The 20,077-nt window shown below is 39.0% G+C and overlaps 1 protein-coding gene across 1 annotated transcript in view; it reads left to right on the forward strand.

The window, feature by feature from the left end:
* The window catches only part of CCDC30 (coiled-coil domain containing 30), a 186,539-nt gene that overhangs the window by 58,749 nt on the left and 107,713 nt on the right, over nucleotides 1–20,077 (forward strand). The window contains 5 exon segments of the mRNA XM_078331431.1: nucleotides 9,273–9,321; nucleotides 9,324–9,394; nucleotides 9,977–10,075; nucleotides 13,493–13,630; nucleotides 19,604–19,773. Of these exon segments, the coding sequence (XP_078187557.1) occupies nucleotides 9,273–9,321; nucleotides 9,324–9,394; nucleotides 9,977–10,075; nucleotides 13,493–13,630; nucleotides 19,604–19,773 (527 nt within the window).

Below are 20,077 nucleotides of genomic sequence, written 5' to 3' on the forward strand. Positions count from 1 at the left end.
GTGTCCATGTGTTCTCATTGTTCAACTCCCACTTACAAGTGAGAACATGCAGTGTTTGGTTTTCTGTACTTGTGATAGTTTGCTGACAATGATGGCTTCCAGCTTCATCCATGAACTCATCCTTTTTTATGGCTGCATAGTATTCCATGGTGTATATGTGCCACATTTTCTTTATCCAGTCTATCATTGGTGGGCATTTGGGTTGGTTCCAAGTATTTGCTATTGTGAACAGAGCCGCAATAAACATGCGTGTATCTTTATAATAGAATGATTTATAACCCTTTGAGTATATACCCAGTAATGGGATTGCTGGGTCAAATGGTCTTTCTATTTCTAGATCCTTGGGGAATCGCCACACTGTTTTCCACAATGGTTGAACTAATTTGCATTCCCACCAACAGTGTAAAAGCATTCCTATTTCTCCATATCCTCTCCAGCATCTGTTGTTTCCTGACTTTTTAATGATTGCCATTCTAACTGGCATGAGATGGTATCTCATTGTGGCTTTGATTTGCATTTCTCTAATGACCAGTGATGATGAGCTTTTTTTCATATGTTTGTTGGCTGCATAAATATCTTCTTTTGAGAAGTGTCTGTTCACATCCTTCGCCCAGTTTTTGATGGAGTTGTTTGTTTTGTTCTTGTAAATTTATTTTAGTTCTTTGTAGATTCTGGATATTAGCCCTTTGTCAGATGGGTAGATTGCAAAAAATTATTGGCCTGAAATTTTTGTTGTTAGCATTGTGTCTCTTCTTCGTTTGGGTATCAGGATGATACTGGCCTCATAAAATGAATTAGGGAGGATTCCATCTTTTTCTATTGTTTGGAATAGTTTCAGAAGGAATTGGTACCTGCTTTTCTTTGTAGCTCTGGTAGAATACAGCTGTGAATCCGTCCAGTCCTGGACTTTTTTTGGTTGGTAGGCTATTAATTGCTGCCTCAATTTCAGAGCTTGTTATTGGTCCATTCAGGGATTTGACTTCTTCCTTGTTTAGTCTTGGGAGAGTGTATGTGTCCAGGAACTTATCCATTTCTTCTAGATTTTCTAGTTCATTTGCACTGTGGTATGTATAGTATTCTCTGATGGTAGTTTGTATTTCCGTGAGATTGGTGGTGATATCCCCTTTTTTATTTCTTATTGCTTCTATTTTATTCTTCTGTCTTTTCTTCTTTATTAATCTGGCTAGTGGTCTATTTTGTTGATCTTTTCAAAAACACTGCTCTTGGATTCATTGATTTTTTTTTAAGGGTTTTTTGTGTCTCTGTCTCCTTCAGTTCTGCTCTGTTATTTCTTATCTTCTGCTAGCTTTTGAATTTGTTTGCTCTTGTTTATCTAGTTATTTTATTGCGATGTTAGGGTGTCGATTTTAAATCTTTCCTGCTTTCTCTTGTGGGCATTTAGTGCTATAAATTTCTCTCTACACACTGCTTTAAATGTGTCTCAGAGAATCTGGTATGTTGTCTCTTTGTTCTCATTGGTTTCAAAGGACATCTTTATTTCTACCTTCATTTCGTTATTTACCCAGTAGTCATTCAGGAACAGGTTGTTCAGTTTTCATGTAGTTGTGCAGTTTTGAGTGAGTTTCTTAATTCTGAGTTGTAATTTGATTGTACTATTGTCTGAGAGACTGTCTGTTATGATTTGCATTCTTTTGCATTTGCTGAGGAGTGTTTTATTTCCAATTATGTGGTCAATTTTAGAATAAGTGCGATGTGGTACTGAGAATAATGTATATTCTGTTGATTTCGGGTGGAGAGTTCTGAAGATGTGTATTAGGTCCACTTGGTCCAGAGCTGAGTTCAAGTCCTGGATATCCTTGTTAATTTTCTGTCTCATTGATCTGTCTAATATTGACAGTGGGGTGTTAAAGTCTCCCAATATTATTGTGTGGGAATCTAAGTCTCTTTGTAGGTCTCTAAGAACTTGTTTTATGAATCTGGGTGCTCCTGTATTGGGTGCATATATATTTAGGATAGTTAGCTCTTCTTGTTGCATTAATCCCTTTATCATTATGTAATATGCTCTTCTTTGTGTCTTTTGATCTTTGTTGATTTAAAGTCTGTTTTATCAGAGACTAGGATTGCAACCCCTGGTTTTTTTTTTTCTTTTTTGCTTTCCATTTGCTCCATCCCTTTATTTTGAGCCTATGTATGTCTTTGCATGTGAGATGGGTCTCCTGAATACACCATACAGATGGGTCTTGACTCTTTATCCAATTTGCCAGTCCGTGTCTCTTAATTGGGGCATTTATCCTGTTTACACTTAAGTTTAATATTGTTATGTGTGAATTTGATGCTGCCATTATGATGCTAGCTGGTTATTTTGCCTGTTAGTTGATGCAGTTCCTTCATAGCATTGATGGTCTTTACAATTTGGTATGTTTTTGTAGTGGCTGGTACTGGTTGTTTCTTTCCATGTTTAGTGCTTCTTTCAGAAGTTCTTGTAAGGCAGGCCTGGTGGTAACAAAATCTCTCAGCTTTGCTTGATTGTAAAGGATTTTATTTCTCCTTCACTTATAAAGCTTAGTTTGGCTGGATATGAAATTCTAGGTTGAAAATTCTTTTCTTTAACAATGCTGAATATTGGCCCCCACCCTCTTTGGCTTATAGGGTTTCTGCTGAGAAATCTGCTGTTAGTGTGATGGGCTTCCCTTTGTGGGTAACCCAACCTTTCTTTCTGGCTGCCCTTAACATTTTTTCTTCATTTCAACATTGGTGAATCTGACGATTATGTGTCTTGGGATTGCTCTTCTCAAAGAGTATCTTTGTGGAGTTCTCTGTATTTCCTGGATTTGAATGTTGGCCTATCTTGCTAGGTTGGGGAAGTTCTCCTGGATAATATCCTGAAGATATCCTGAAGTTCCATGCTCCCCATCACTTTCAGGTACACCAATCAAACATAGATTTGGTCTTTTCACATAGTCCCATGTTTCTGGGATGCTTTTCCTCTTTTTTCCCTAATCTTGTCTTCTCACTTTATTTCATTGAGTTGATCTTCAATCTCTGATATCCTTTCTTCTGCCTGATCGATTCAGCTATTAATACTTGTGTATGCTTCATGAAGTTCTTGTGCTGTGTTTTTCAGCTCCATCAGATCATTTATGTTCTTCTTTAGGCTGGTTATTCTAGTTAGCAATTTGTCTAACCTTTTTTCAAGGTTCTTAGCTTCCTTGCATTGAGTTAGGACATGCTCCTTTAGCTCAGAGGAGTTTGTTATTACCTACCTACTGAAGCCTACTTCTGTCAGGTTGTCACACTCATTCTCCATCCAGTTTTGTTCCCTGGTTGTCACACTCATTCTCCATCCAGTTTTGTTCCCTTGCTGGTGAGGTATTGTAATCCTTTGGAGGAGAAGAGGTGTTCAGGTTTTGGGAATTTTCAGCCTTTTTGTGCTGGTTTCTCCCCATCTTTGTGGATTTATCTACATTTGGTCTTTGAAGTTGGTGACCTTCAGATGGGGTCTCTGAGTCAAAGTCCTTTTTATTGATATAGATACTATTCCTTTCTGTTTGTTAGTTTTCCTTCTAACAGTAAGACCTCTCTGCTGCAGGTCTGCTGGAGTTTGCTGGAGGTTCACTCCAGACCCCTTTTGCCTAGGTATCATTGGCAGAGGCTGCAGAACAGCAGAGATTGCTGCCTGTTTCTTACTCTGGAAGCTTCGTCCCAGAGGGGTACCCACCAGATGCCAGCCAGAGCTCTCCTATATGAGATGTCTGTTGGCCCTTACTGGGAAGTGTCTCCCAATCTGGATACGCAGGGGTCAGGGACCCACTTGAGGAGGCAGTCTGTCCCTTACCAGAGCTCAAATACTGTCCTTACAGATCCGCTGCTCTCTTCAGAGCTGCCAGACAGGGATGTTTAAATCTGCTGAAGCTGTGCCTACAACCACCCTTTCCCTCAGGTGCTCTGTCCAAGGGAGGTGGGGTTTTATCTGCAAGTCCCTGACTGGGGCTGCTGTCTTTTCACAGATGCCCTGCTCAGGGAGAATGCAATCTAGAGAGGCAGTCTGGCTGCAGAGGCCTTGCTGAGCTGCATGGGCTCCACCCAGTTTGAACTTCCCAGTGGCTTTGTTTACACTGTAAATGCTAAGCCTCAACAATGGTGGATGCCCCTCCCCCCACCAAGATTGAGCCTCCCAGGTGGAACTCAGACTGTTGTGCTGGCTGAGAGAATTTCAAGCCAGTGGATCTTAGCTTGCTCAGCTCCATGGTGGTGGGACCTGTTGAGCTGGACAACTTGGCTCCCTGGCGTCAGCCCCCTTTCCAGGGGAGTAAACAGTTCTGTCTCACAGGTGTTCCAGGCACCACCGGGGTATGAAAACAAAAACAAAAACAAAAACTTCCACAGGTATCTTGGTGTCTGCTCAAATGGCTGCCCAGTTTTGTGTTGGAATCCTAGGGCCCTGGTGGTATAGGCACCAGAAGGAATCTCCTGGTCTGCAGAAGGTCTCCTGGTCTCCTGAAGACCATGGGAAAAGTGCAGTATCTGGGCCAGAGTGCATGATAGTCCCTAATGGCTTCCCTCAGCTAGAAGAGGGAGTTCTCCAACCCATTGTGCTTCCTGGGTGAGGCAACGCCCCATCCTTCTTCAACTCGCCCTCTTCAGGCAGCACCCACTGTCCAGCTAGTCCTAGTGAGATGAACCAGGTACCTGAGTTGGAAATGCAGAAATCACCTGCCTTCTGCATCAGTCTTGCTGGGAGCTGCAGACTGGAGCTGTTCCTGTTTGGTCATCGTGTCCTCCCTAGAAGATGCTCCCTCTGTCAGAGTGCTTAAGTTGGTACATAAGTCTTGCCCTGCCCTCAGACTAGGAAACAAGCAAAAATCACACACACACACACACACACACACACACACACACACACACACAGGTTTTACATATATATTATATATACATTATATATGTATATATTTAATCTTCTGTTGGTTCTCTTTCTCCAAAGAACCCTGTCAAATACAGATGGAAACTGATATATGAGTCTCTCTCTACAGTGTTGTAATGACTCTCCAGGGGTTTGACATAACTTTGTTTTTTTTTTCTTTTGAGACTGTCACACTCTGTCACCCAGGCTGGAGTGCAGTGGCACGATCTCGGCTCACTGCAACCTTCACATTCCAGGTTCAAGCCATTCTCCTGCCTCAGCCTCCTGAGTAGCTGGGATTACAGGCACCTGCCACCACACCTGGCTAATTTTTTGTATTTTTAGTAGAGACATGGTTTCACTGTGTTAGCCAGGATGGTCTCAATCTCCTGACCTCATGATCCACCCACCTCGGTCTCCCAAAGTGCTAGGATTACAGGCGTGAGCCACCGTGCCTGGCTGACATAACTTATTTTAACAGAAATTCTGAGAGGGTAGGAATTGTCTACCCTGGTTTACAGATGAGAAAACCAAGATCACAGATTTGTGAATGTAAAAATCAAGATTTCAGATCTCAACTCAACTGTAAGCCCTATGTTTTAGCCGGGCACAGTGGCTCATGCCCGTAATCCTAGCACTTTGGGAGGCCAAGGTGGGAGGATTGCTTGAGCCTAGGAGTTTGAGACCAACCTGGGCAACATGGCGAGACCCTGTCTCTTAAAAAACAAACAAACGAACAAACAAACAAACAAACAAAAAGACCTATGTTTTTGCCATGGTGGTTTTCAAACTGTGTTTCAGGGATCTTTGATGTTCCATAGAGAAAGCTCTGGGTCTTCTACCTCCACATCAGTCAGAGAAATCTCCACTGCAGGGAACTTTGTAAAGGGTTTTTCCATAAGAATTATTCTGAAAATAAAGTGGAAAGTGGATTCCTGCAGCTCAAAAAGGAAAAATAATTTAGGAAATCATTCTCTTATATCAAGCACCCTTCTCAAGATGTGACTGTGTTCCTTACCCATTTTTCTATGGAGACAGACTTATCACTAAATAGACCATCTTAATGCTGCTAGTATGCATGTTCTCGGAGAACATGCTTAAAATAGAAGAAATGCTAGGTATCTGGCAGGAAAAATAATAGCCACAATATACTGAGCATCTATCATGTGTCATGGTCTGTTCTAGGTGTCTGACAAACATAATCTCATTTAATCCCAATAACAGCCCTCCCCAAAGTAAGCAAGAGTATTCCCATTTCATATTTGTAAGAACTTAAGGGAACTTGACCACAGTAATAGTTGCAGCCAGGAGCTGATCCAGGTTTATTTGCCCCCAGAGCTCATTTTCTACACCATAACAACTCTTGTTACTTACAGAGGAGATTCATATAGAGGACTTATAACTCACGGGGGCTACAGCATGCCCAGTGATGAGCGCATAAACCGCCTCCACTTACAGGTGAAGACCAGGCAGTATTTTATTTTCTATAATGCCTGTATTCATCATTTCATTTGGTTGTGCCTGTGAGAGGGCACAGCACAATACAAGCACATAGTGGGACGACAATAAAATTTTTGAGGAGGCACAGTTTAGTTCAGAGCAGTAGGTGATCCTGACCTTTCAGAGAGTAGAACATTGAAAGTAGAAAATTCTGAGCTGTTACACCATCTCCAGAGTCGTCGGTGGCTACCCATCCTAAGTCATTAGTCCTCTTTGTTTACTGCTGTCTGGCAGGTCAGGTAGGCTCCTTCAGCTACCTAGAGATCTCTGTATCCCATGGCTCATCTCTCACGTTATTTGCTGTTCCTTTCCTGTGTTTTTCTGGTTTAAACTTTGGTTGCTGGACTCATTAAGTACATAAATTGCCTAAAGGCATAACCATATTCAATGTGCCACAAATTATGGTAAATTTTAAATATGTATTCTTTGGGAAAGCTATCTTTTAAAAATTATAGCATCAAAATGCATGACATTCTTACTCTAGGAAAGGACGAAGAAAATGAAGAGGGTTTAATATTTAAGAGTTGAGATGTTTCTTCTACTTTGTACTGAAGCATCTCAGGTGGCATAAGGGTGAGGATAAAGGAATGTTTGCCTTGAGTTTTGAATGCATCAGCATGTAATGTGTGAATTTGAAAAAATATTCACCAGTACAGATGGTGGGTTATGGGAGAAGGTACTCTGGGAAAAAATACATATTATTCTCCATATCCTTGTGCGGTGCTACTAAGCTGACATGATTCTTGATTACATCTTTTGTTCATACCACTGGACAGGAGGAATTGTAAAAGTTACGCTAAAATTTTAATATCCATTTTTCTAGTAGCATTCCCCATTCTTTCCAACTCATCAGCTTGGGATTGTTATTTTTGTTTTATTAACAGTAAACATAAGAAAGGTAAATTAGTAGTTTGATTAATTCAGAATGATCAGTACTCTGTCGTGTATTTTTCTAATACTTGTTCCCTTTGACTCAGCTACCAAACAGCAGCAAAGGCTCAAATCCATAATAAAGCAAATCTCTAAAGGATCCAAGACCAGACAGGAGGTGGAACTTGTTACTAGGAAGCAATTTCAGGGCTGTTACCTCAGAGGAAGATGCCTAAGATATGTAGTTTTTTTTTTTTTTTTCAGTATTTTTTAGATTGATGTTTTGTATGTGGTGATTTATTTGGATTAAGGCTTCCATTTTAGAGCCTGGATTATCAGTAACATAGGAAGATAGAAGAGAAACCAGTACAAAAGATCAAAGTATAAGATTTGAATGAGGTAAGAAAAAAATGGATAATTTTCAGTTACATTTTCTAATACAGGTAAGACAGACACCAGGAGGATGCTCAAGAATGACTGAAAATAGGCAAAAGGAGAAGGCGCACATCCAGGAATATGCATCCTATGATTGTGAACAGCAGTTACAGAAAACCTTGCCAGGAGTAGTCAGTAAGGAGCCCATTACAAATTTATTTAGGATAAACTAGTGTGTTGAAATTATAAGGATGATTCAAAGGTATTGCCTTACCAACGAATAAATGTGAAAATTTGGAACAATCCAATAATAGTATAAACTGTCACTTACGGAGCATTTTCTATGAGCGAGGAGCCCACATATGTCCTGGCATCATTATCTTTATTTTTAATATGAGGAACTAAGGCTTAGAAAAGTGAGATAACTAAGATAGGATCCCACTGTTGGAAACCAGTAGAACAGGACTGGGAGGGCTGTTTCTGCATACCACTCTGCATTTCCCAAGTTACAGAGTATAGATGTGCCAATTTCAGCTGCTTCCTGACTGGCCAAACCAAATGTGCAATTAGTTCATTTGACAGGTGTGCTTTTATGATGAAGAGGGGTCAGCTGGGCACGGTGGCTCATGCCTGTAATCCGAGCAGTTTGGGAGGCCAAGGTGGGTGGATCACTTGAGCCCAGGAGTTTTAGACCAGGCTGGGCAACACAGCAAAACCCCATTACCACATTATACACACACACACACACACACACACACACACATATATGCCTTGAAAGTTGAAAGTGAGGTATTACCATTCAGGAAGTTGTTTTCTTCTTGTAGTTCTAATTTAGGGATTTCATGTTATCATTTTAAAATAAAGTATAACTCTGTGTGTGTGTGTGTGTGTGTGTGTCTGTGTCTGTGTGTGTAATTTTTTAAAAATGTAAAAAATAAACAATGGCGAGGAGTCCACTGCTTGATGAGAGTGTGATCATCAAAGAAATTGGCTGTTTTTGTTGTGTTCCTAAATCGCATTTTGATCTCAGTTTTATCGCCTAATAGGTTTTTGTACATAAGAGAAAATTCTCTTTGGCAAAGCTGAATAGGGTAGATATTAAAAGTAAGGGATTTAAGTTAGACTTGAGTTAGAATCCCAGTGCTGACTGTGTGAACTTGGACAAATTATATGACACATCTGAGCCTCACATGTTTCCTCTGTAAAAATAATGTAATCATAGTTCCAATCTCATAGGGGTCCTGGAAAAACAAAATGAAGTGATGCATATAACGTACTTACCATAGTGTCTGACATGTGGTCAGTCCTCAGTATAAAGTAGTTGTTATCATTATTACTCCAATTTTTTTTTTATTTTCAAACAATTTGGAAAGATTTCAATAATGCCTTATATTTGATAGGTGATTAAATTTTATAAAATACTTTAAAAATCACATTTATTCCTACTCTGATGGCTATAATGTAGGTAGAACAAGTGTTATTACATTTTGCCATTTTGTAAATTAAGACTTGGAGAGAAAAACATATCTTATGAGTTCTAAACTAGTTTTCCTAGGTTCATAAATCCTCTAGATGATTTTATTGTTGAGTTAGAAAGTTATTATCAGAATGTGTTGCAAACACTGCTATTATATATAAAATTAATTATGTAAAATGCTTTTTACAGATCTGGAAAATGAGCCAAGAAAAAAATGAAATATTTGAAAGTAAGTGGTCAAAAGAGAGAGAGAGAAGCAGTTGGCATTTGGTCTTGACACTGCAGAGAAGGCCTTGAAAGTTGAAAGCGAGGTATTACCATTCAGGAAGTTGTTTTCTTCTTGTTGTAGTTCTAATTTAGGGATTTCATGTTATCATTTTAAAATAAAGTATAACTGTATATCTCAGCTTGGGCTGCCATAACCAGATACCACAGATTAGGTGGCTCAAACAACAGAACATTATTTTCTCACAGGAGGATGGGAAGTCCAAGATCAAGGTGCCAGCCAAGTCAGTTCCTGGTGAGGGTTCTCTTCCTGGCTTGCAGATGGCCACCTTCTTGCTGTGTCCTCACATGACAAAGCGAGCAAGCTCTGGTGTCTCTTCCTCTTCCTATAAAGGCACTAACCCTATTGCATTAAGGCCCCACCCTTATATCCTCATTTGACCTTTATCACTTCCGTATCAACCATATCTATCTCCAAATACATTCATATTGGGGATTGGGCTTCAACAATATGAATAGGGAGGGAGAGCACAATCCAGTCTATAGCACTATAGAATATGTGTTTCTATAATAATAATGGGGTACCTCTGTTATTTCTCCAAGCTGAGTGTCAGCACTAATCAAAGCGTACTTAATTAGCAGATGTTTGATTGTTATAGTGTTCATAGAGTCACAGACTTATCTCTTGTTTTAACCTCTTGTCCTGCCATCATGGAAAGATCTATCACGAGATATAATCAGTCTGTATTTTGAAGAGTGACCTAAATGTGAGTTCATGGAAGTCTAAATCAGTAATTTCGAGGACAGTGACACTCAATCAGTTTGTAGTTTGCAGTGCCCCTAATCTCATCCTAATGACCTACAGTAATTTTCAGTGAAATGAGATAGGAAATCGATATCATTTACCCTCTTCCTGTGGTTTGGGAGGCCACCGCCTACCTTCTTGCCTTTTTGTTTAAGTCTTTTTAATCAGCTTTTACCTCCCACATTGACCTCAAGGCTTTGGGAAAATACCAAGTAGCCCCTCTCCAAAGTAAATTTTATATAGCCTATTCCCTTCACTGAGCACCACAGACTGACTCTCAACCCAAATTCTTTCACCAACCAATCAGTGAACATCCTGTGTCATCAATGTAAAACTCTGATAAAAATTTGCATTTAGCCAAAGTATTTTCTCTCATGGATATATATACATACATATATATTGTATGTATGTGTATAAATATGTATGTGTGTATATATATAGTATGTGTGTGTGTATATACATATAAATCAAGCTGGGCATGGTGGCTCACACCTGTAATCCCAGTACTTTGGGAGGCTGAGGCAAGGGGATCACTAGGAGTTTGAGACTAGCCTGAGCAACATAGTGGGACATTGTCTCTACACACAAAAAATTAAAATGTTAGCCAGATGTGGTGTTGTATGCCTGTGATCCCAGCTACTCAGGAGGCCCAGAGGTGGGAGGATTGTTTTAGCCCAGGAGGTCAAGGCTGCAGTGAGCTGTGATTACATCACTGCACCCCAACCTGGGTGACAGAGTGAGACCCTGTCTCAAAACAGAAAAAAAAGAGAAAGAGAAAAAACATGAGAGGATTAAAGAAAACCCTGGTACAAACAGACGGAGAAACATTGCATGTCATGGTTGGGAAGAATCAATATCGTGAAAATGACCATACTGCCCAAAGTAATTTATAGATTCAACACTATCCCCATCAAGCTACCAGTGACTTTCTTCACAGAACTGGAAAAAACCACCTTAAACTTCATGTGGATGCCAAAGAGAGCCCACATAGCCAAGTCAATTCTAAGCAAAAAGAACAAAGCTGGAGGCATCATGCTACCTGTCTTCAAACTATATTACAAGCCTACAGTAATCAAAACAGCATGGTACTGGCACCAAGATAGAGATGTAGACCAATGGAGCAGAACAGAGGCCTCAAAGGCAATGCCACACATCTACAACCATCTGATCTTTGACAAACCTCACAAAAACAAGCAACGGGGAAAGGATTCCCTGTTTAATAAATGGTGTTGGGGAAACTGGCTAGCCCTGTGCAGAAAGCAGAAACTGGACCCCTTCCTGACACCTTACACTAAAATTAACTCCAGATGGATTAAAGACTTAAACATAAGACCTAACACCATAAAAACTCTAGAAAAAAACCTAGGCAAAACCATTCAGGACATAGGCATAGGCAAAGACTTCATGACTAAAACACCAAAAGCATTGGCAACAAAAGCCAAAATAAACAAATGGGACCTAATTAAACTCCAGAGCTTCTGGACAGCAAAAGAAACAATCATAAGAGTGAATTGGCAACCAACAGAATGGGAAAAAGTTTTTGCAATCTACCCATCTGACAAATGGCTAATATCCAGAATCTACAAAGAACTAAAACAGATTTACAAGAAAAAAACAAACAAGCCCATTCAAAAGTGGGCAAAGAATATGAACAGACACTTTTCAAACGAAGACATATAGGAGGCCAACAAACATATAAAAAAATGCTCATCATCACTGGTCATTAGAGAAATGCAAATCAAAACTACATCGAGATATCATCTCACACCAGTTAGAATGATGATCATTAAAAAAATCTGGAGACAACAGATGCTAGAGAGGATGTGGAGAAATAGAAACACTTTTACACTGTTGGTGGGAGTGTAAATTAGTTCAACCATTGTGGAAGACAGTGTGGCGATTCCTCAAGGACCTAGAAATAGAAATTCCATTTGACCCAGCAATCCCATTACTGGGTATATATCCAAAGGACTATAAATCGTTCTACTATAAGGACACATGCACACGAATGTTCATTGCAGCACTGTTTACAATAGCAAAGACCTGGAATCAACCCAAATGCCCATCGATGATAGATGGACAGGGAAAATGTGGCACATATACACCATGGAATATTATATAGCAATCAAAAACGATGAGTTCATGTCCTTTGTAGGGACATGGATGAACCTGGAGAGCATCATTCTCAGCAAACTGACACAAGAACAGAAAATGAAATACCACATGTTCTCACTCATAGGTGGGTGTTGAACAATGAGAACACATGGACACAGAGAGGGGAGCATCACACACTGGGGTCTGTTGGGGGGAATAGGGGAGGGACAGCAGGGGGTGGGGAGTTGGGGAGAGATAGCATGGGGAGAAATGCCAGATAGAGGTGAAGGGGAGGAAGGCATCAAATCACACTGCCACGTGTGTACCTATGCAACAATCTTGCATGTTCTTCACATGTACCCCCAAACCTAAAATGCAATATGTATATATATATATATATATATATATATATATATATATATATATAATCTTAAAATCAGACAAAGGCCCGTGCATAAAGAAGTGCATTTGATGCATCATTTGTAAAAAAAAAGAAGAAAAAGAAAGAAAGAATAAAAGAATACCTTGGTTAATTAAGTCACTAAATGTAACTAAGTACGCATAATTTATAGTTAGGAAAACAGAATTTAAGCTGTGCATCATGGCACCTTTATAGTCCCAGCTACTTGGGAGGCTGAGACAGGAGGATGGCTTGAGCCCAGGAGTTGAGAACTGTAGTGCACTGTGATTACACCTGTGAATAGCTACTGCACTCTAGCCTGGGTAACATAGCGAGACTCCATCTCTAAAAAAAATAATAAACCATAGAGTTTAAAGTCAGACAGATTTATGGATTTGGAATCTCAGCTTTATACTTCCTGGCTATGTGAGTTTAGACAGGTCACTTAAGATCTCTGGGCCTTACCTTCAACAATTCTCTTATAAGGTTGTCAGAACATTAAAGGTAAACCACATAGCACTTTGTTCTATAAATGGTACTTCTAAAAAGATACATTTTAGAAACATAATATAACTATTGGCAGTCATTGCAAACATTGCTAAAGAGTTTACCTCCATATAAGCCTTGCTTAGAGTAGGAAGGACTCTAGAAGCTAAATCTTTAAACCCGTGAATGATAGAAACTAAGAATGCTCAGTTTATTTAATTGATTTATGTAAACTTTGTTTTAGCTACCAAGAAAGGCATTGGTCTGCCAGGATAGTTTGTAATATTTAAAACAAAAAATTTATCAGGACCATTTCAAGATTCATTCTTAAAACATTATGTCTCTTATGGGGAAAATTGTCTTATTTTATTCTATTAAATGTCTTCATTTCTTAATCAGGAATTGCAAAAATCAAAGTCAGAGCTCATATGCCTTTATAATGAAGTTCACAATCTTCCAGGGACATCAGAAAGCAGATACCATTTTTTAATAGCATGGGACCTATTGCAAAAAGAGAATTCTGAATTAGAAACAAAGGTGAGACTGAGTTAGCTATTTAAATATTCAATATTTAACATAGCTTTTATAAGGATAGGACAAAAGGGAATTAATTTTAAGCAAGAGATGATTTGGGAATTGGAGTTTCTTTTATTATTATAGCAGAAATTGCCATATACTGCCGTATACTGTGGTTTATGAGTCAAGGTATAGATCAGGATAAATATTCAGCCTTCAACTAATATTTGGCACTTAGGATTCATCTGTACATTTTTTACTTTAAATCAGCTTCCCACCAACTTAATTTTTGGAGCACACATTATAATGTAAACGATTTATTTAAATGTCTTCAATTAAAAAATTTAGGATCAAAACATTTCTCTATAATGTAAAAGAATTATTTAAATATCTTCAATTTAAAACTTTAGGATCAACACATCATTCTCAGTTACACTGAAAACTGGGCTTAGAATTAGGAAGATGTTCAAATGTCCTGATCCAAGCTTGTCCCCTAAGTTTAAAAATGGCTTACAGGAAGGATTGTTTGTGCCCAGGAGTCAGAGGCTGTAATGTGCTATGATTTGCCTGTAAATAGCAACTGTACCTCAGCCTGGGCAGCATAGTGAGACCCCATCTCTTAAAAAAAAATGGCTGCCTGACCAGGTCAAAGAATTCCCATCTAGTCCAATACTAGATTGAAAGTTTGTCTGTATAATTTCTAGAGTCCCACCTATTAGGTTATCACTGTCTCCTCCTGGCTGAAAATTCCCTTCCTCAATCACTCTTTTGATCTAGACTAAAGATTATCCTTAATCTTGAACACAGCAGTGAAAATATATTAGGCTATATTTTAACACCATATGTAAGGTGAATAACTAAATCAAAGCCTTTTGTGAATGAAAGTACAAAGAATTTCCATATACTTTCACTCTTCCAAATGTTAACATGGTATCATGTTTACCTAATCATTGTTTCTCCATCTACACATACGCACACACACACACACACACACACACTTTTTTTGTAAACCCTTTGAGAGTAAGTTGGAGACATAATCTCCTTTACCCTTAAATATTTCCATGTGGGTTTACTAAAAACTATAACATCTCATATTACCACAGTACAAGTCTCAAAATCAGAAAATTGACATTGACACAATACTATAATCTATAGCCCATATTCAGATTTTACCAATTATTCCCCTCTATAGCAAGATATTAACTTTTTTCCTAGTCTGAGATCTAACCCAGCATCATACATTGCATTTAATTGTCATGTCTCTATAGGTCCTTCAATCCAAAAAAGTTCCTCAGTCTTTGTCTTTGTATTTCATGACTTTGATTGTGTGTGTATATGTATAGTGGATCAATTTTGTGTTTTTATTCAAGTGTTTTATTACATGAAATTTAAGCAAATGCAAAACAACAACAACATGACATATTCAATAGATATGTCATGAAGCCTCAGGAACTACTAATCATGTACCATCCCTGTTTCACCTATAGTTCTCTACTTCAGCCATTTCTGATCAACCCATTGTCTATCTTCCATTATTATACACACACACACACACACACACACACACAGAGAGAGAGAGAGAGAGAGAGAGTTTTTCTCTGTCTCCAGGCTGGAGTACAGTGATGCAATCTTGGCTCACTGCAACCTTTGTCTCCCGGTTCAGGCAATTCTCTTGTCTCAGCTTCCTGAGTAGCTGGGACTACAGGTGCGCATCACCATGCCTGGCTAATTTTTTTTTTTTTTTTGTATTTTAGTAGAGATGGGGTTTCACCACATTGGCCAGGATAGTCTCGATCTCCTGAGCTCGTGATCTGCCCGCCTAGGCCTCTGAAAGTGCTGGGATTATAAGCATGAGCTACCGCGCCCGGCCCACTTTGATATTTTTGAAGAGTACTGCCTTAATCAGTTTGGGCTGCTATAACATACCATAGACTAGGTAGATTAAACAACAAATATTTATTTCTCTCAGTTCTAGAGGCTGGGAAATCAAAGATTAAGATGTTGGCATGTCTGGCATATCCAGTGTCTGGTGAGGGCATTCTTCGTGATTTGCAGGCAGCTGTCTTCTCATTGTATCTTCACATGGCCAAGAGCAGAGAGAGAAAGAGAGTGCAAGCTCTTTCCCATCTCTTCTCCTAGGGCACTACTACCATCATGAGGGCTGCACCCTTGTGAATTAATTATTTGCTAAAGTGTCCTCCTAATACCATCCCATTGAGGGTAAGGCTTTCAACATATGAGCTCTGAGTCAACACAGACATGCAGTGCATAGCAAGACCACTGATTTTGAAGAATGTCTCTTAATTTGGATTTGTCTGATGTTTCCTCACAATATAATTAAGGTTACCCATTTTTAGCAGAAATACTACAGAGATAATGTTGTATCCTTCTCAGTGTATTTTATCAGGAGACATGACATTTTTTGTTCTATTACTCATGATATTAACTTTGATCATTTGGTTAAGGTATTGTCTGCTAGATTTCTCCACTATAAAGTTATTACTTTCCCCTTCGCACTTCATAAATATCTTGTGGGGAGATACTTTGAGACTACATGTGTTCTATTTCCCATCAAACTTTTACTCATTAAAGTTTCAGTTTTGAATCTTTGATTTTTAGATTGTATTCTAGTTTTCTTCAGAATATAGAGTGCTTTAGATCTAAAGATAGTCTTGCTAAAGGCGTTGTATTGTATGTACTTGCTGAAGCCCCCGTTTTACAGGCTGTCATTTTGTTTGGATCACAACATCTAGACGCATACAGAATTTTAGAGCTGGAAGGAGTATGATCATGTAGGCCACCTCCTTCCGTTTACACATAAGAACACCAAGGCTCAGTGATATTAAACTGCTGCCAAGTTACGTAGTGATTCTCAGCTTATGCTGTTTTTACCCTACCCTAAGGCCTCAATCAGAAAGCAGAACCATCAGCTTAATTCTTATGCTACTTAAACATGGCTGATTATTAAACTGAGCTATATCACTAAGATACAATTTTGATAGGAAGAAATCTGTGGAACAGAGTTGGTCCTGTTCCACAATATCCATGTCATGGAGGGTCTGATGGCTTTAACTTTCTTTGTTTTAAACAGTAAAGCTTCTACCCACTTAAGATATACACTACTTTGTCATGTGAGAATTCGGAATACCTAGAAAATGCTCTGTGTTAGTGTCACCATCCTCTTCAGAAACCCTCAGCAGGTTTCAGTGTGCTATAACATCATAGCTAAACTCCACTGTTTTATCTTTTTCTTCTTTTTTTTTTTTTTATGGCAAGAACCACAATTGCCTTTCTTTTTTTTTTCTTAAGATGAGGTCTCTCTGTTGCCCAGGCTGGAGTGCAGTGGCAAGATCATACATAGTAGCTCACCACCCACTTGTGGCCTCAAGGCCTCAAGTGATTGTCATGTCTCAGCCTCCCAAGGAGCTGAGATCACAGACACACGCCACCACACCTGGCTAATTTAAAATTTTTCTTTTATAGAGCTCCCTATTTTGCCAGGCTGCCTTTGTTTACTTCTTAAGAGACTAACATTTATTATCTGTAATGTTTACATTTTTACAATGACTATAAAGATTAGTGATTAAGTAGCATTTCGGAATCGTTTTTCCTGCTTACAAAAATAATACAAGCTCATTAAGAAAATTGTTTTTTAGGTTCCTTTATAATCTGACCTCTCTTTTCAATCTTACCTTATTTCTTTTTCTTTTTCTTTTTTTTCTTTGAAACAGAGTCTTGCACTGTCCCCAGGGCTGGAGTGCAATGGTGCTATCTTGACTTACTGCCACCTCCGCCTTCCAGGTTCAAGCGATTCTTCTGCCTCAGCCTCCTGAGTAGCTGGGATTACAGGCACCAGCCATTATGCCCAGCTAATTTTTAGTAGAGACAGGGTGTCACTACATTGGCCAGGCTGGTCTCAAACTTCTGACCTTGTGATCCACCTGCCTCAGCCTTCCAAAGTATTGGGATTACAGGTGTAAGCCACTGCGCCTAGCTTGTTTTTTTTTTTTGAGACAGAGTTTCTGTTGCCCAGGCTGGGATGCAGTGACACAATCTTGGCTCATTGCAATCTTTACCTCAGAAGTTCAAGTGATTCTCATGCCTCAGCCATTTGAGTAGCTGGGGTTATAGGCATGTCCATCACACCTGTCTAATTTTTCTATTGTTAGTAGAGATGGGGTTTCGCCATGTTGGCCAAGCTGGTCTCACACTCCTGCAATCTTGCCTTATTTCTGCAGCTCCTTATTTTGTAGCCTCTATTTCAATGAGATCATCCTCTTTACTTTCCCTCAAATTACTCTATACTCAGTTCTACATCAGTGCCTTTGACCATATTGCTCCCCATACTTAAAATGTGCCATTTGTAGTCTCTTCTCTTATTCGTATCTTCCCAACTTGAAAGGACCAGTTCAAGACCAAACTTTTCCCCTAGAAAGGTTATAGTCCACATGAGATTATACGGATTTTATGAGATTATAATTCATTTTATACACTGTAGTTTCTCTTCAGAGAACTGAAAAGGCATAGAAAACCAAAGGGATCTCTTAAACTTAAATTGTTCTTTATAATTAAGTCCATTGTGTTCTTAGAATCAACCATGTAGAAGCTTTGCATTTTCAGAGAGGCTCAGGATATGAATCAGGCAGGCTATTGTTTACCTTAGCACAATACTTTGATGGGAATCTATTTTCCTTTCTTATTTTTTATTCTATTCTATTTCTTTGTTTATTTGAGTACAGACACGGGGTTTTGCTATGTTGCTTAGGCTGGTCTCAAACTCCTGGCCTCAAGCAATCCTCCCACCTCAGCCTCCTGAAGTGCTAGGATTAAAGGGATGAGCCACTGCGTCTAGCCCATCTTTCTTTCTCAGAATCATTCCCCACCCATCCTTTCTACTCCCAGAAGATGTTTTTTCATTTTATATGAAGATATAGAGTAACCTTTTAGGAAAGGAAATCTTTAGAATGTGTTTGTCAAAGCAAAACAAAAATACTGAACAAATGATTTGCCAGATCACGTAAGGCAGTGACTCTCGAAGCATCTACTTGCAGAATTACCTGGGAGGCTTATTTAAAGGACAGATTTCCATTCCCCCGCCTCCCTAGACCACTGATAATGAATCTCATTATCAGTAGGGGCTATAAGACTGCATTTTCTTTAACAAATATTTTATATTTAATTTTTACTTTTGAGATAGTCTTACTGTGTCATCTAGGCTGGAGTGTGGTGGCCTGATTTTGGCTCACAGCAACCTTCACTTCCCAGGTTCAAGTCATCTTTCCATCTCAGCCTCCCAAGTAGCTGGCACTACAGGTGCACACCACCATGCATGGCTAATTTTTTTGTAGAGACAGGGTCTTTTCATGTTGTCCAGTCTGGTCTTGAACTCCTGAACTCAAGAAATCCACCTGCCTCGGCCTCCCAAAGTGCTGGTATTACAGGTGTGAGCCACTGCACCCAGCCAAGACTACATTTTTAATAAATTCTTTAGGTGATGCTTTTATATCATAGTGGTTTCAGAACCACTATGGAAGAAAGTTCTTTTCTGTAAGATATATCTAATATTCTTTCTAATGTTTACTGGCAGCAGGATATGATTGCTTTTTATTATATATTATTGCTTTTATGAATAATGAAGTGCATTCAAAACTTGAAAACAAAAATGTGTGGTAATAGTGTAAAACTTGATAGATCCCATATTTGTGCTTGTTAAAAGGTATAACTAAATGCTAAACAGCACTCTGAGAAGCCAACCCCAGGGACCAAAAATACTTTGAAAAAAAAAAAGGAATTTACATTACCCTTATGCCTATGGTAAAACATCGATTAAGTTACATAACAACTGCAAAGTATTACGTTGGAATAAGACTTCAATTAGGATGTAATTTTATATAACCCAGTAGTTAAGCATTTAATGAAATCAGTATACTTTTTTCACAGCTGTAAATAAAAGTGTGCAAAATAGAATATATGTCTTTTCACTTAATTTAACAGGTCTTGAAGCTTTCATAAGAATTTGCACAATTAAATCATTTTATTCTAGGGGAAAAAACTACAACTGCTAATTTAATTAAAAGTGAAAATATCTGTAAAGATCCTGAGTCTAACGAGCCAATTTTGGAAGCAGAAATTCAAACCCCAAAGGAAGAGAGAGAGGAACTCTGGTAAATTGGGAAAATCATATATCACATTAATTATTTGGAGGGCGTATTTTTTTTTTTTTTGGCTTGATCATTATTAAGAATTTGACATTCAGCTGAGTGTAGTGGCTTACGTCTGTAATCCCAGCACTTTGGGAGACTGAGGCGGACAGATCACTTGAGCTCAGTCAGGAGTTTGAGATCAGCCTGGGAACCATAGCAAAACACCGTCTCTACAAAAAACAAAAATTAGCCAGGCCTGGTGGTATGTATCTGTAGTCCCAGCTACTCAGGAGGCTGAGGTGGGAGGATTGCTTGAGCTGGGAGG

Source organism: Callithrix jacchus, chromosome 7, assembly GCF_049354715.1.
Source record: "Callithrix jacchus isolate 240 chromosome 7, calJac240_pri, whole genome shotgun sequence".
Lineage (NCBI taxonomy): Eukaryota > Metazoa > Chordata > Mammalia > Primates > Cebidae > Callithrix > Callithrix jacchus.